The 16,618-nt window shown below is 50.7% G+C and overlaps 1 protein-coding gene across 8 annotated transcripts in view; it reads left to right on the forward strand.

The window, feature by feature from the left end:
- ATXN1 (ataxin 1) overlaps positions 1-16,618 on the forward strand; it is a 402,302-nt gene that overhangs the window by 373,045 nt on the left and 12,639 nt on the right. For all 8 annotated transcript variants that reach the window (XM_055321812.1, XM_055321809.1, XM_055321814.1 and 5 more), the window contains one exon: positions 10,444-12,514. In XM_055321812.1, the coding sequence (XP_055177787.1) occupies positions 10,604-12,514 (1,911 nt within the window). In that variant the 5' untranslated portion in view covers positions 10,444-10,603. The remainder of the gene's footprint in view (positions 1-10,443; positions 12,515-16,618) is intronic.

Genomic DNA, 16,618 nt, shown 5'->3' on the forward strand with positions numbered 1-16,618 from the left:
ACAACCTGAGCCAAAGGCAGATGCTCCACCCCTGAGCCACCCCAGGTGCCTCAGAGCTTATTCTTTTTAGTATGCTCTTTCCTCCTTCTTGTTAGTAGTAGTAATAATAATATTTAATTATTATTATTAATATTATTAATTGTAATATTATTATATGTTACCTTCCTTTTAAAAAAATATTTTATTTATTTATTCATGAGAAACACATAGAGAGAGGAAGAGACACAGGCAGAGGGAGAAGCAGGCTCCACGCAGGGAGCCCAACAAGGGACTCGATCCTGGGTCTCCAGGATCATGCCCTGGGCTGAAGGCAGACGCTCCACCGCTGAGCCACCCAGGGATCCCTATATGTTACCTTCTTACCAGTATTCATATATATAATATTAATACTTATCTTGATATTCCAAATATGTCAGTGGATATGAATGCCTAATGAATTCTGTAGAGAGATACACCCGTGTAGTGCCAAGAACATTAAATTAAGAGTCAAAGAAATGACAGATTCTTGTCTTCCCAGCGCCGACTCTCACTGTGTCACTGTAGCCGGTTCTTGGCACCTGTCACAGTGGTCCCAGGGATGAGGCAATGCAGGGGGCCAGCCACCGCTGTCCTGTTCCCTCTAGGGCAATGTGAGAACCACCAAGTAGAAGGTGCTGGAAAATGCCTGTGCAACTGACTATTCCCAGTTTTCGTCCAGGGTAGTGAATAAACAGAGATCTGGGTGTCCCCGGGCAGCTAATCTGGCACACAGGACACTTGAAAGCAGAAAGATATTTGCTTACGTACTGAGCCAGGGAAGGTCTTGACAGAAAGGCATTTCCAGCTTTTCTTAAAAACTCCAACTCCATTGGACAATTCATTTGGGACCAGTTTCAATCCAGATGGTTATCCCTCCAAGTGATTATTTTTCCGTCTTGAGCCTTTCCAGGAATTCCAGCACGGGCAGGCTGCCAGGGGACACTGGCTCCCCAGATGCTGCAGTGACATTCCACGTGAGCCGACTTCCAGGGATCGCACAGCCCAGCTGCGGGCTTCGCCCCGTCCCCTCCTGTCTCACGCATCCTGGCCTCCAGCGCACAAGAACATGGGCCATGTCCCCATGCGGTGGACCCCATCCGCATGACAGATTTCCTTGTGTTTCCATGGAGGGGGGCAAAACCCACTAAAAATACCTCCCCCGTCTCACTGTCATCATGTTGGCTAGGAACGGTAATGGCAGCAGCCAGGAATCTGAGTAAAGTTTCGCCCAAACTCGGTGAAGGCTGTCTCTCCGGGTTGCTGACAGTAGTAGCAGAGAACGGAGCCCCATTTAGGGGTGAGGGACACGGTGGTTTAGCTACTTGCCAGGCGGAGGAGTTTAGCAGAAGAAGAACAGCCAGGAGCAGGCTTGCATCTTGAGGAATCCCCTCCAACATCTCCATCAGGCCTTTCAATCAGAAGAATATCTCTGGGTCTTTCGGTGCTACCCCCCTCTCCCAGCCAGGGAGCGTCCACATGGGACTGTGTCCTTCTGAGTGGACTCATATCTTCTAATCACTGTGTTATATTTAGTGACTGTACTTGTTGCCACAAAAATCTACAGATGAGGGACGCCTGGGTGGCTCAGTCGGTGGAACGTTCGACTCTTGGTTCCGGCTCAGGTCATGCTCTCAGGGTCGTGGGATCGAGGACCACATCAGACTCCACACTCAGCATGGGGTCTGCTTGGCCCTCTCCCTCTTTTCCTCCCCTCTCTCTCAGTCTCTCTCTCTAATAAATACATAAAATCTTTTTTAAAAAATCTATAAACAGGGCCTCCAAAACTATGATTCATGGTACTACTACCCTGAAGAACAGGACTGTTTCCTCGGCCTTTTCCTCATCTTACTAAAATCCCAGCTGCCAGTGGTGATAGCAGGTCCCTGTCTGCACAGCCAGGCCCTGCCTCAAAGGGAAACACGGTGTGGTGTGCATGGTGGCCACCGAGGGAGGGCATTGCACTTTGACTACGGACTTGAACTTGCTTTCGGTGATGCTAGATGGGGAGCGAGTGTGCTAGCATCCACAGTTCTGCATGTCTGACCTAGGCAGGATGTCCTCTCCAGGGTCTATCAGAGCTGGGTGGGTGGCATTGAGCTGAGTGCTGGGTAGGGCTGAAGATCCCCAGCTCACTTACCTGTGAGGTGACAAGATCCTAATCTCTCCTTAGTCACCCCAGCGCATGGCACTGAATACCACGTTCGCTGTAGTCCATGATTAGCGCTGGCTCCAGTGAGCAGGTTCCTTGGCTAGCTTTTCCCCTCTTACCCCTATGTATCCTGTCTCTTTCCCATGTGGAAGAAATGGAGCTTTGCCATTGGGCTTCCATCACCATGGTGCATCCCAGTCCATCGGTCTGCCCAGCATAATGGTTGTAAAGAACAAGAAAGTGGTTTCCAGGGGCACCTGGGTAGCTCAGTTGGTTAAGTGTCTGCCTTCAGCTCAGGTCATGTTCTCAGGGTCCTGGGATCCAGCGCCACGTTGGGCTCCCTGCTCAGTCGGGAGCCTGCTTCTCCCTCTGTCTCTGTCCCTCCTCCCACTTGTGCGCATGCACTCTCTCTCTCAAATAAATAAAATCTTAAAAAAAAAAAAGTGGTTTCCAATGCTAGCTCCCCCTCTGACTGTGCGGCCTTAACCAAGCCTGTGTCCCCATAGAGGTAAAAATACAAACCCCAAGACTTTGTTGGGAGGGGGGTAAATAAGATGTGTACATTGAGTTATTGGCATATATTGGATGATGGATGAATGGAAGCCAGTAGTATTCATTTCCTGGGGCTGCCACAACAAATTACTGCAAATGCAGTGTTTTATAAAACCTTGGAAACGTATCTCGCAATTCTGGGGGTCACATGTCTGGAGTCAAGGCATCGACAGGACAGTGCTCCCTCCAGAGGCTCTTAGGGAGGATATGTCCTAGACTTCAGCTGCAGTGGCTGCAGGTGTTCCTTAGCTTTGGGCCATTAAACTCCACTGTCTCTGCCTTCATCTTCATATGGTGTCTGTGTGCTGACGCGTCTCAAATCTTTCTCTGCCTTTCCCTTACAAGGAGACTTGTCATTGGATTTAGGGCTCACGTGGATAATCCAGGATCATCCCATCCCAAGATCCTTAGTTACATGCCCTTTTTTCCAAGCAAAGGCACACTCATCGGTTCCAGAGAGATAGACTTTTTGGGGGTCCACTGTCCAGTCCACTACCCTGTTTGATTAGTGATACAAATTAAGGTGCACATTTATGTGTTCTAAATGTCCTTAGGCACTTGTGTAGACTGTGAATGACAAGCTGTCATTCTTGGATTTTCCTCCTCGAGCTCACTGCACTTCTGTGAAGATCAAGATCCATGTCACCAGGTACAGAGGAGAGAAAGGAGGGGGGCCTGTGTGTGTGTTGGGGTGAGGATATTAGCCTCGTCTGCAAAGTTGCGCTAACCTCGCAAGGGGTCTCTGGCCTAATGAGATGTGGTTGGGACCCTGTGTCCCGTTCAGAAGCCACCTCATTTTGGACCAAGAGACTTGCCCAGTGAAGCTCTATGCTAAGCAGAGCAGAGAGAGCAAATAAGCAGTTGTCGCTGAGGACATACCAGAAAGAAAATCGGAAAGTTAGAGTAGGCTTGTAAACAAGCTCCCTTGATGCAGGTGAAATCACAGTCTCAAAAATCTTTATGACGAAAAATATATATATACAAAAGTAGGTGGCATGAGCACCTGGGCAGGACAGGGGTCTCTGCCACTTACCTGGGACTGTCAACTGGAGTCTCCAAACTCAGTCTCAGTGGTCGGGGTCCCACAGGGAGGCAGCCCAGCCCATTCTTAACAGTTTTGATTACTTTCTGATTTTTTACTGTACACACTCATATAATTTGGGGCTCAGTTCTGTTTTCCCACCTTCCAGGGACAGCCCTTTATAGACATGCATTGCACATACGCTCCGGCTTCTCTTGTACTTCCCCAGGCCATACACTGGCAGTTGTCTCCTCTGTTACTTGCCTGCCTTGCATCCAGACCACTCCCTAACTGGACTGTTCCACTCCGGACTCCACTCCCTGACCCCTTGGACCCTGGCCTTACCAGCATAAGATGTTGCAGTGTTTATCTCTTAATTCTGAACATTGCTCTTTTATTATTGAAGCTTGTAATTATGCTAGTCTTTCAGGCCCCATACCAAACTGTTGGTTTATATTAAATGTATGGTCGAACTCAAAATTCTTGGGCTCCTTCGTTCAAACCAGTCTTAAGCCAGATCTCTCCAACCTCTGCTATCAAATGAATTGAGCTACTGAAACCAAGGGCGGGCATTTACATGTGTTCTTGTGAATCTTCATTTTCTTGGTTTCGTGCCACCCCTTCCAGCTTCTGAGGCTGTGTAGGTTTCCCCCGCTATCTGAAAGTAGAGCGGTCCTATGAAAATTCTTATACGCCAAAATGAGCTTTAAGTAAAGAAGCAATTATCATTCGTTTACATGGAGAAGGTTTTAGCATTCCCGGACCCCAAAAATAACCTCTCTTAGGCTTTTCTGATACTTTAGGACACATCTTGCTACCAGATGCACAAAATAAATCCAGATCCAGCCCAGATGTTGGAAGACACTGTTCAAACCCGGAGATGCTGGGTGTAGTTCCCAGGAGAGGCGCTTGGTGGCGCCACTCCCCCTGCTCAGGGTGCACCTGCCTTTACAGCAAAGCGAAACATGCTGAACGCGGCTTCTGCTTTCCGCCTTTTTTTTGCGAAAGCAAAATCCTCTTTGGATTTCTTTTGGTTTGCAAAAGCAGGTACTAATGGACGTCTTCAGTAAAAAAGCAAAGTGTTAATAGAAACTTTCAAAAAAGTGGAGGATCCCTGAATTTGTAGATTGATGGCTATAATATATAAAGCGTCTCTTGCAGCTTTCTGTTAACCGCCAAATATGACAGCAAAAACGCTGATAAAATGTTGAACAGCAGAGAACTAAAAATAGAGTTCTGGCCTACCATTTGCTCCCCCGTTGACACTGGACGGTTAAGGCCCACTCTACCTGCTAGAAACAAAGTTGAGTATTTTGACGACTGACTGCGTGATCCACTCCTCTTGGGGCATGCTTGTCCAATCAGCTGGGAAGATACCTAATTGTGCCATCATCCGACCCACCTTTCTCCATCACGGTAGCCACACGGATGATGGGGTTAGGTCTACTTTTAATATTTAACCTAAACGAAGTACCTTCTGCAGCACATGATGCAGACCTTTCAGTGTAGCAGTAGAATAACACTGGAGATTGGCATGTCCAGGACTTCGAGAACCTGCGCCCCGGTGGCCTCCCCTGTCTCCTAAATGGTCATATGGCTTTTCCAGAACTGACCCGAGCTCATCAATCTGCATTTCTTCCTCTTTAACACTGAAACCATGCCTCTCGTGTGCAAAGCCATGCATTCCAGACAGTCATGGGATCCCACTCAAACCGAGAAACTCACACAGTTGGGTGTGCTAGGCAGAGAGCAACCCAGTTTACTGCTATGACCTTGGAGTGCATTTTTAGGACTGTACGTATCAAGTGCCAGGAGTGGCTCCCACTCAAAGCAATTCGTTGTTATTTACAAGGCTTGAGTCAGTGGGGACCCATTCCCACCTCTTCCAGCTCAGAGGCATCTCATTTTCCTATCATTTCTGAAAGAGTGTAAATCCAAAGGGTAAAAATCATACTCTCCTTTTTTCTTCTTCTCTTTTTTGTATCTCTTTCCCCCTCCCTTCCTTTTTTCCCTTCTGTGCTTTTCCCACCTTCAAGATACACCTCTCCGTTCTTTTAATGGGGGAAATTTTTTGGAATTACAGCAGCCGTGTAAGGATGGGGCTTCTTTGGTTAAATTCTGTTTTTCTTCTTGGAGATGACTGAGTCGTATAAAATTGATGAAAACAGCTTTTTTAAAGTGTATTTCCCTATATTTTTCTGAAGATACAAAGAACCAGAAGAAAAGGAGCTTTTGTTACTTAACCTATATTGAGTCTAAGTGACCCCAAAATAAACCCCCTGAATATTCCCTAAATATTAGCTGCTTATCTCTGAGGCTCCATCCGCTCTGTGTTTACATATGCAGCACCCAGTGTGGTTTCCCAGGACCTACTCCATCAGAAAGAGAGGCTAGAGATGTTTAATTTGCTTATTAGGAGCTGATGATTAGAAAATTTAATCTCATACCTGAGTTCCAAAACCTTCCTGTGCATATGAATCATCTGGAGATCTTGTTAAAATGCAGATTCGAAATCAGGATGGCTGGGTGGGGCCTGAGATCCTGCATTTCTAGAGCTGCTGGGGAGTACTGGTGTTGCTGGTCTGAGGACTGCACTTTGGAGAGCAGGGCCTTATGGCACTGAGCTAAATTATAAAAAAGAGAGAGAGATACAAATGTAGTTATATAAAGACACTTAAGATTCAACTAGCACCTTTCTTTTTTTTTTAATTTTTATTTATTTATGATAGTCACAGAGAGATAGAGAGAGAGGCAGAGACATAGGCAGAGGGAGAAGCAGGTTCCATGCACCGGGAGCCTGACGTGGGATTCGATCCCGGGTCTCCAGGATCGCACCCTGGGCCAAAGGCAAGCGCCAAACCGATGCGCCACCCAGGGATCCCCTAACTAGCACCTTTCTTAATAATGCTGTTTGAACAATGGGATCTGCATATGTGGCTCTTTGGTAACTCAGCATTTGTAAAATAGTGCGTCCCCATGTTTTGAAGAAATATTTCTGTTGTACCTCTAGAAGTGAGCTCCCCAGGGGCCCAGCTGAACCATTGATGTGTTTCAGCCCCAAGAAGGTAGGTAATTAGGGACACAGAGGCCATTTGTCTGCAGCTAGAAAGAGACCCTGAAAGCAAAAAAATCTTACTCTCCTTTTTTCTTCTTCTCTTTTTTTTTTTTTTTGTATCTCTTTCCCCCTCCCTTCCTTTTTTCCCTTCTGTGCTCTTCCACCTTCAAGATACACCTCTCCGTTCTTTTAATTCCACGAATAATCAATCAGCCCGGGAGGGACCTGGTGGCAAACTATGGTGCCCTCTGGTGGTTCTCTGAAAACACCGTGACTCAATCCCTCCCTTCCCAGGGCTTCTCCTTGATGGGAATTCGGGTAGTACTGGGCTGGTGAGCATAGAGAAGGAATCTATGCCCAGAACTACAGAGCCCCTGTCTCCTCCGAGCTGCCACGGGAAATTAGGAGATACGATCTTTCTAAATGGAGTGGGAGGATTGGTTCTGAAAATTTTTGTCCGTCTGGCCCTAGGTTTTCCAGCTCCTGTGTTAATCTCTGGATCCCTGATTTTATCATCCATATTATCTGAAAAAGATGTTTATCAGTGGGTCGCTTTTCAGAAGAATACATTTGAATCTGTACATTAAGACCAATATGTCTTAGTGGCCCATTAGGCCACCAGCCCTGGAGTCTCTACAGAGACCTTTAGGGCCAGCTAAGCCCGTGTCTCCCAAGTGAACACTATAAATAAACCAAGGCACTGCTGGGAGCATTCCTTTTCAGATTCACTAAAGCTGGGTTCTTTAAAAAGTACCTTCAGAGGGGTTTTCTAGTTTTGTATATTGTGCATTTGGTTGTACTGGCAATTTCACATTTGCATTGCTAATGGACCTCTTCTGAATGTGTTTGACATTTTGCTTGGCTTTGAAAGGACTTTTATGCTGCTGCTTTTTCTTCCCGCGAGCTGCCTTGGGCTAATTAACCTATTCCCTCACTGGCTGGGCCTACTATATGCAAATGTTCTCATTTTGGATTCTGACATACACTCTTGCATGAACATCCCTAATGAAATCCTGTGGGGTTTTATTGGATCAGTGCTGCTGTGCAACCAGCAGGGGGCGCGCGGGCCGGCTGGCTTTGAGCAGATCCCCTAAATGACTTTTCTTTGCTGGTTGGTGTGGGAATGTGGGAGCTTACACAATTCCTTCTGAAGTGACTCTTGAAATCAAAAGATAAAAGATCATTGTCAGTACTTTTTAAGCAGCCAGAAGGGGCAACTGATTTTTATAATTTTGTGGTTTCATTTTACTCTGTTTTGAAAACAGCCCTGGGGTGCCCGGGTGGCTCGGTCAGTTCAGCATCCAACTCCTGATTGCAGCTCAGGTCACGATCTCAGGGTCGTGAGACTGAGCCCCGTGGCAGGCTCTGCACTCCGTGGGGAGTCTGCTTGAAGATTCTCTCTCTCCGCCTTCCTCTCTGGCTCACGCCTGCATGTGTGGGCATGCATGTGTGGGCCTTTCTCTTTCTCCCTCTCAAATAAATAAATTTTTAAAAAATAGTGCTTATCACTATACCAAGAGAAAGAAACTAGCACTGTCATCCTGATTGATTTGCAGGTATTGTGTGTAAATTATGCGCTGCACTGTTTACGACAGAAGGCTACAGAGAACACAGTTATTTTGGACTTCTAAAAGCCCTAGGTCGGGAGGGCAAAGGATTGACATTACTCTTTCAACACAGATATTTCTCCAGCATTAACATCTGAGAGCTCTTCCCTTTATGTTTGTTTCCATCCCAGTCTTTAAAGTGCCTCTCTTGGCATATGACAAATCCTGTTCTTATTGAAATGACCTTTGACGTTGAGACACCGAATTGAGGCACTTCCACCTAATACATACCTGGATGACAACCGTGAAGGAGGGGGACCACCTTTTGTGTCATCCGCCCTTTTGTGGCGGTGTTTGGTAATGATGCCAAAGCAAGAGCAGCAGCAAGAAGCAAGACCACAAAATCATGGGCCAAAACAGAAGTTACAGATGAGGGTGGGGAGCGTGGCTACGCAGGAGAGATGGGGAGAAGCTGGTGCACGCCGAGGCTGTGTTCGTGCACGATGTCACCATTGCTTGAGCGTTGACAGGGATTGGGTGCCAAAGGCTGCTGCCTTGTTGTGTTTGCTTTATGGTCAGATCGCAGAAAAGAGGGTCTGGGTAGGAGAAATGCCACCACTCCCACCCCCACCCCCACCCCCACCCCGGGCAGCCTGGGATTCCCAAAGCCCAGTGCCCCTGGGCAGCTTCCCAGGATCCCAGCACACGGCATTGCTCGTGTCTGCAGCTGCTGCCTCTAGGGGGCACTCACACCTGATGCTTGTTAGCCCGGTTCCCTTTGGTGCCAGTGATGTTCCTTCCACCTGTTGCCATTGGGCACCCATGTGCCCACACATCACTGGTCACTCAGAGATTGAGCTGTGCGTCTGTAACAACTGACTCCCACCTCACTATTCATATATCCAGGGTTGAGTCTGATTGATCTGAGAGAAGTGTCATCTCCAGGGTTAAAAGCGGGTTGGCCCTTTCCAAGGAGAAAGGAAGGGGGGGGCGATGTGAAGAAAAAACTCGGAGACAACCTGGGAAGAAATAAAGAGGAATGAAGGGAGCGTGGGACCGTCATGAAGGAGACCTCCAATGCATCCACCCTATTAGTGCATCCTTTTTCTTGTTTTTAACCATAACCATATTCGTTTTTTTAACTGTCTCGCAGATTTCTTTTGGCTTTCTGTTACCATATGAGTAGCTGTACTGGGAATTCTTTGGAAACTTGTAGAGCACAAGATTATTTTTGGCTGCCTCTGCTGAGTTGGCATGTGTACTGCGTGTGTGTGTGTGTGTGTGTGTGTGTGTGTGTGTGTGTGTGTAGTGTTAGGGAAGAGGAATGGTTGTGGATTGAGTATGGACCCAGAGTCAGACAGAGCCTTCGAGTAGTAGCTCTGGTAGCTAAGGCTTCAGACCTTACACCCAAAGACCGCTGGGGACCCCCACTCCTCACCTGCTTCTTCCCAGCACCTGCATCTGAGGCTGACCCTTCCTGGCGTCACCCTCCCATGGGCTTAATTTGATTTTCCTGCAAGGGAAAGAAGAGGTGAGGAAGGGACTAGCGTTTCTGAAAAGAAAATTTAAGAAAGAAATCATCTACCCTCTAAGAAGAAAAGAATAAAGGGAAAGAGGACATTGGGAAACAATGTCTTAGGAGATGTAGACCGTCTTAGGGGAGTTGCCGATGCCATAAAAAGGCATCTAGCTGTGGGGCGCCTGGGTGGCTCAGTCAGTTAGGCATCCGGCTCTCGCTCTCAACTCAGGTCTTGATCTCAGGGTGGTGAGTTCAAGCCCCGTGGTGGGTTCCATGCTGCTGGACTGGAGCCTCGTTTTTAAAAAAGTAGAAAATTAAAAAAAAAAAAAGGCATCTGCTGCTGTAAGGTTTTGACTTGCCCAATATCTCCATCACCTCCTATCTCCCTCATCTTCCTGACATGCTCTAGAACTCGGCTAGGGCTTTATGTTGCTTCCACGCTGGGGCTGTCATCAGGTTGGGGGAATTCTCGGAGAAGCCAGAGGCCTAGTCTCAGTCTGATATTTTCATCTCCTTTTCCTCCTCCCCTTCCTCCTGCCTCGCCTCTCTCTTCCCCCGTCCCCACCCTCTTCCTTCTCCCAGATTCCAGAGCTGCCGCCGGCGGATAGCACCCACGGGGAGATGATTCCTCATGAAGAGCCTGGCTCCCCTACAGAAATCAAATGTGACTTTCCATGTATCAGACTGAAACCAGAGCCAGCCAGACAGTGAAACAGTCACCGTGGAGGGGGGACGGCGAAAAATGAAATCCAACCAAGAGCGGAGCAACGAATGCCTGCCTCCCAAGAAGCGCGAGATCCCCGCCACCAGCCGGCCTTCCGAGGACAAGGCGGCCCCTCCGCCCAGCGACAACCACCGCGCGGAGGCCGTGGCATGGCTCCCCCCGGGCAACCCTGGCGGCCGCGCCCACGGGGGCAGCAGGCACGGCCCGGCGGGGACTCCCGTGGAGCTTGGTTTACAGCAGGGAATAGGTTTACACAAAGCGCTGTCCACGGGGCTGGACTACTCCCCGCCCAGCGCGCCCCGGTCTGTCCCGGCGACCAGCACGCTGCCCGCGGCCTACCCTCCCCCGCAGTCCGGGACCTCGGTGTCCCCCGTGCAGTACGCGCACCTGCCACACACCTTCCAGTTCATCGGGTCCTCCCAGTACAGCGGGCCCTACGCCGGGTTCATCCCCTCGCAGCTGATCTCCCCAACGGCCAGCCCCGTCACCAGTGCCGTGGCCTCCGGCGCGGGCGCCGCCACTCCATCCCAGCGCTCCCAGCTGGAGGCCTATTCCACTCTGCTGGCCAACATGGGCAGTCTGAGCCAAGCCTCAGGACACAAGGCTGAGCAGCAGCAGCAGCAGCAGCAGCACCTGGGCCGGACGCCGGGGCTCATCACCCCGGGGTCCCCCCCACCCACCCAGCAGAACCAGTACGTGCACATCTCCAGCTCTCCGCAGAGCGCCGGGCGCACGGCCTCTCCTCCGGCCATCCCCGTCCACCTCCACCCGCACCAGACGATGATCCCACACACGCTCACCCTGGGGCCCTCCCCCCAGGTCGTAGTGCAATACACCGACTCCGGCGGCCACTTCGTGCCGCGCGACGCCACCAAGAAGGCCGAGAGCGGCCGGCTGCAGCAGGCCATGCAGGCCAAGGAGCTGCTGAACGGAGAGGTGGAGAAGGGCCGGAGGTACGGCGCCCCGAGCTCCGCCGACCTGGGCCTGGTCAAGGCCAGCAAGTCGCTCCCCCACCCGTACGAGTCCCGGCACGTGGTGGTGCACCCCAGCGCCCCCGACTACGGCAGCCGGGACTCCTCGGGGGTCCGGGCCTCTGTGATGGTCCTGCCCACCAGCAACACACCCGCCGCCGACCTGGAGGTGCAGCAGGTCACTCACCGGGAGGCCTCCCCGTCCACCCTCAACGACAAAAGCGCCCTGCACCTGGGGAAGCCCGGGCACCGGTCCTACGCGCTGTCACCCCAACAGGCTCTGGGCCCCGAAGGCGTGAAGGCCGCCGCCGCCGTCGCCACGCTGTCCCCCCACACGGTCATCCAGACCACACACAGCGCTTCAGAGCCACTCTCTATGGGACTGCCGGCCACCGCCTTCTACGCGGGGACTCAAGCGCCGGTCATCGGCTACCTGAGCAGCCAGCAGCAAGCGATCACCTACGCCGGCAGCCTGCCCCAGCACCTGGTGATCCCCGGCACGCAGCCCCTGCTCATCCCGGTGGGCAGCGCCGACGTGGAGGGGTCCGGGGCAGCCCCCGCAATAGCCACGTCGTCGCCCCAGTTCGCTGCCATGCCTCACACGTTCGTCACCACCGCCCTTCCCAAGAGCGAGAACTTCAGCCCGGAGGCCATGGTCACGCAGGCCGCCTACCCCGCCATGGTGCAGGCCCAGATCCACCTGCCCGTGGTGCAGTCAGTGGCGTCCCCCGCCGCGGCGCCCCCCACGCTGCCCCCCTACTTCATGAAAGGCTCCATCATCCAGTTGGCCAACGGGGAGCTGAAGAAGGTGGAGGACCTGAAGACGGAAGACTTCATCCAGAGCGCGGAGATCAGCAGCGACCTGAAGATCGACTCCAGCACGGTGGAGAGGATCGAGGACAGCCACCACCCCGGCGTGGCCGTGATACAGTTTGCCGTCGGGGAGCACCGAGCACAGGTAACGTTCACCCCCAGCCCACTGGCACACAGGTAGGCGCACCCGCCGTGCTGCCGTCATCCTTCTCCTGGGAAGATGAGTGTCTTCCAAGAGGCAGACCCCAATGTGCTGTGGGGAGAATTCGGGGTCTTCATTTATACCCACACGATAGACCCATCCTCTTTCCCAGCCAGGTTCTGTGGAGAGGCGAGCCCTAATGCCCCCAGGTGTCCACTGTGTGTAATGAACTCACTTCTGTGCTCCTGGTGGGGCTAGTCAGGACCATTCAGAAAATCACCACTCAAGATCTATATATATTTATTCTGTGGTTTAAATGAGGAACCCCGATTGAGAAATGCTACAAGGCTCAAGGCTCTTTTAGGGGTCATGGGGCCTCTTTTTACAAACTGTCAGGAAAAGACCGTGCTGGTGAGGGTGGGGACAGTCGATGGTCACAGTCACCACATCCCATTCCAACGTCTGTGTTTTAAAATGTAGCTGCTTTTCTTATCTAGGTGTGGTGAGGCCGACAGGTGAGGACACAGCTGCCATTGAGAAGGTAGCTTGTTATGCTTAGATCCTAAAAAGGCAGGACATGCGATGCAGGGCCGCACGGGGAAGCACCAGGGTCAGTCAGGAGGCAGAGGGAGCCAGGAGGGACGGTGGGCAAGCACCTGTACTGTGGTTTCCGTGAGAAGGAATGAGCGACAGGGAGTAAGCAGGCTGGGGATTGGCTGGTCTGAATAATTTCAGGGAGCTCTGAGAGCATCGGGGCTGTCCCTGGTGTCTAGTACCTGGTGTGGTGCGGGCAGGTGGACAGTGGCCCAGAGGTGAGAGCTGGGTGGAGGAAGTGGTTTGGGAATATGAGCGTTTGGTGTGCATGTGAAGAACTCTCCCCTGGGCAAGGAATTAGCTAACCCCAGGAGGGGCAGTCCCTCCAGGGTCAGCCAGGCTCCAAGATGCCAAAGCATCAATGTAGAAAGAAAAAGGCATGCTTAACGTAATCTGGGAATCCCAGGTGACCTCCTGGGTGTATAGTCAATAGGAACCCAAGGGGTAAGATGCAGTCAACGTCAGTTGTGTTAAAGCCTGGAAGTATTATTAGCTCTATTTCCCCCATCTCTTTCAGCCCACTTTTTCACAGTCTCTTAAATCCCTTGAACACACGCTTTTTATTCCATTTATAGAAAACAGCATGTTCACTGTCCAGGTGGTTTGGCCTCCAGGCTGGGGGCTTCCCCGGCTCTCCTGGGGATGTTCCCATGGAGGACTTTGAAAAACCCCAAAGTGACAGCGCCTCCTTCAGATTCAAGCTGAGAATGGTCATGGCAGAGGTGGTATTTGGGATGTTCAGAAAGACAAAAGAAAAACTAGTTAATGGTTTGAATTGCTTTGAGGATATTTTTAAGAGGTCAAGTTGCAGGGGATGGGATTTTCCAGTGTTTTCCAGAAGTGCTTGTGAATTGCCAGATGTGGGGTCTTACACAATGTCAGAGGGCCTGCATCACCAAGCTCTTTTAGCCTCCCAGAGATATCTTTTTTTATGGTGCGGTGCCACCATAGGCATCCAGTCTTTGGTAAGAGCCAAGCAAGATTTCTTGAAGTTCAAATTTAAAAAAAAAAAAAAAAAAAAAGCAAAAAGCAGGATTCTTTTTCTTGTTTAAGTGGCATCTTTATTTCGAACTCCCGGTTGGTCTGTAGGTGCTGCTCATTCCTGCCTACATGGGTTGGAGGTGAGCACTAGTAGGAGTGCTGTCTTCAGCAAAATTGTCTTCTAACAGACTCCAGGGGAAGCATGGAAAATAAACAAGAATGAAAATGCATTTCTTCCTGGCACCTGCAATCCTTCAGGCGTTCCTGTGAACAGGGGAAGGCACGGGAAGAGGTGTTGTTTGGGAATGCTGCTGGTTCCGTAGCCGCACCTCTTTCCACCCTGAGACTGCAGAACAGCTCCAGCTGCAGCCAACATCTCCAGGACCCTGGCAGCCTTGGCCGTGGGCACGAGCTTCCCAGGCCTCTTTAGGTTTCAGAGGCACCCGGCAGTTCTGGAGAGCGGGCATCTCTGCGTCTTTTCCCTGCTCGATACTTTGCACCCTGGATGCTTGAATGATAGAGTAATCGGCTTCCCTGCGAAGTCTCACTTCCTTCGGGCAGCCAGACCACTAGTCTCTGCTGACAGCCAAGGTGCAAATTAGAAGGAAGAGTATTTGTCACGGCCCGTTCGCAGGTCTGTCGGGGCGGCCCCACGTGGTGCTGCTGCATGCTGGGGAGGGCTGTAGCCTGCTAAAAAGGTGGCTTGGGTTTTGAGCCGGAGAAACAAAAGTGCAAGGCCCCCGACACAGCCAATGATCTGTCGCTTTACCCAGAAGCCTATCAGAAACAGGCTGACATCATCACAGCTAAAATACTCCACCAGCTGTGTTTGCCACGAGTGACAGGATCGGGATCAGGAGAGAATCAGAGAGAAAGGAAGGGAGCCGGAGAACTGATATCTGGATTTCATTTACCTTCCCAGGGCTGAGAGCTTTCCTCCCTCATCAGTGCAGCACTGAGAAGTTTTTCTCCCTGGGCCTGGAGAATCAGCCGAGTCTTATCCACTAGTTAGAAATCACTATCACCTGCACCCGCGGGGAGATTTAGGGAGGTGCAAATTGTTTAACTTAATTAGCAAAATCACAGAACTGATTGGGGAAGTTGTGGGAGAAGGGATGGTTTTCCACCCAACAGATGGATGGCTTTATGACTCCAGGCATGTGTCCTGTGTGGAGGGGGATCCCCAGGGATGCGTTTGACCTCAGAAAACCTACTGTGAGCATCCCCTCCGGACGTGGCGTGGTGTGGCCCGGTGGGGGAGGGCTGCAAGACAAGTTGCCTTACCCCAGAGCTGCAGTTTTTTTTCCTCCCTAAAACGGGTAAATGATTCCTTATACAGGGTAACATCTCAGGCCTCCTCCGTTTTTGTAATACTGGGCTCTTCTGCCTCGCAGCGCGGAGCTCGTAGAAGCTACCAGCAATTCTCTTATCAAAAACCAAAGCGGGGATCCCTGGGTGGCTCAGCGGTTTAGCGCCTGCCTCCAGTGATCCTGGAGACCCGGGATAGAGTCCCACATCGGGCTCCCTGCATGGAGCCTGCTCCTCCCTCTGCCTCTCCCTCTCTCTCTCTCACTCTCTGTCTCTCTCTCTCTTTCTCTCATGAATAAATAAATAAAATCTTAAAAAAAAAAAAAAACCCAAAGGGGAACATTCAAGGGACTCTTTACTAACCCCACGTCCATAATCAGTACACAGACCTCATGGGAACTAAAGCCATCCTGAATAAAACTGAGGGGTTTTTCCTTTTGGTGATTATTTTAAGGAGCTGAACTCCTAATTATTATTGTGGAAAGACGCCTCCAGTGTTGTCTCCAGCTGAAGCTCCAGACGAGGCCGTGTGGGAGAATAAAAAAAAAAAAAAAAAAACACTGTCGCAGATTTGTCACCGTCCCTGTGGCTCTGCTACACCCGCTGAAGTATTTGTCTTCACAGGCAGTGTCTTTCACCCCGCGCCCCAGCCCGCTGCTGGGGGAGCACGAAGGGGAATTGCAGGTGTGATCTGTTACCATGAAATGCAACGCACGACACTTTTTCTCTTTCTTTCTTTCTTTCTTTCTTTCTTTCTTTCTTTCTTTCTTTCTTTCTTTCTTTCTTCCTTCCTTCCTTCCTTCCTTCCTTCCTTCCTTCCTTCCTTCCTTCCTTTCTTTCTTTCTTTCTTTCTTTCTTTCTTTCTTTCTTTCTGATTTAGTTTATTCATGAGAGACAGAAAGAGAGGCAGAGCCATAGGCAGAGGGAGAAGCAGCTCCCTGCGGGGACCCCCATGCAGGACTCGATCCCAGGACCCCGGGATCACGCCCTGGGCCAAAGGCAGACAGATGCCAACCACTGAGCCACCCAGGCGTCCCACGACACCTCTTTCTAACAAATCTGCATCTCCTTCCTCTTCTGCTGAAAGGCAGGTAGCACCTTCCACCCTGGGTATAGGCGAGCCTCCCTGCTTCCCTCATGGGTGCTGATTCTGACTGAAAGCCCCAATGGACAACAGAATCACTTTCCTGCGGCCTCACTTCCAAATACAGTCTGCTTGATAGT

The sequence above is a fragment of the Nyctereutes procyonoides genome, unplaced genomic scaffold (genome assembly GCF_905146905.1).
Source record: "Nyctereutes procyonoides isolate TBG_1078 unplaced genomic scaffold, NYPRO_anot_genome, whole genome shotgun sequence".
Lineage (NCBI taxonomy): Eukaryota > Metazoa > Chordata > Mammalia > Carnivora > Canidae > Nyctereutes > Nyctereutes procyonoides.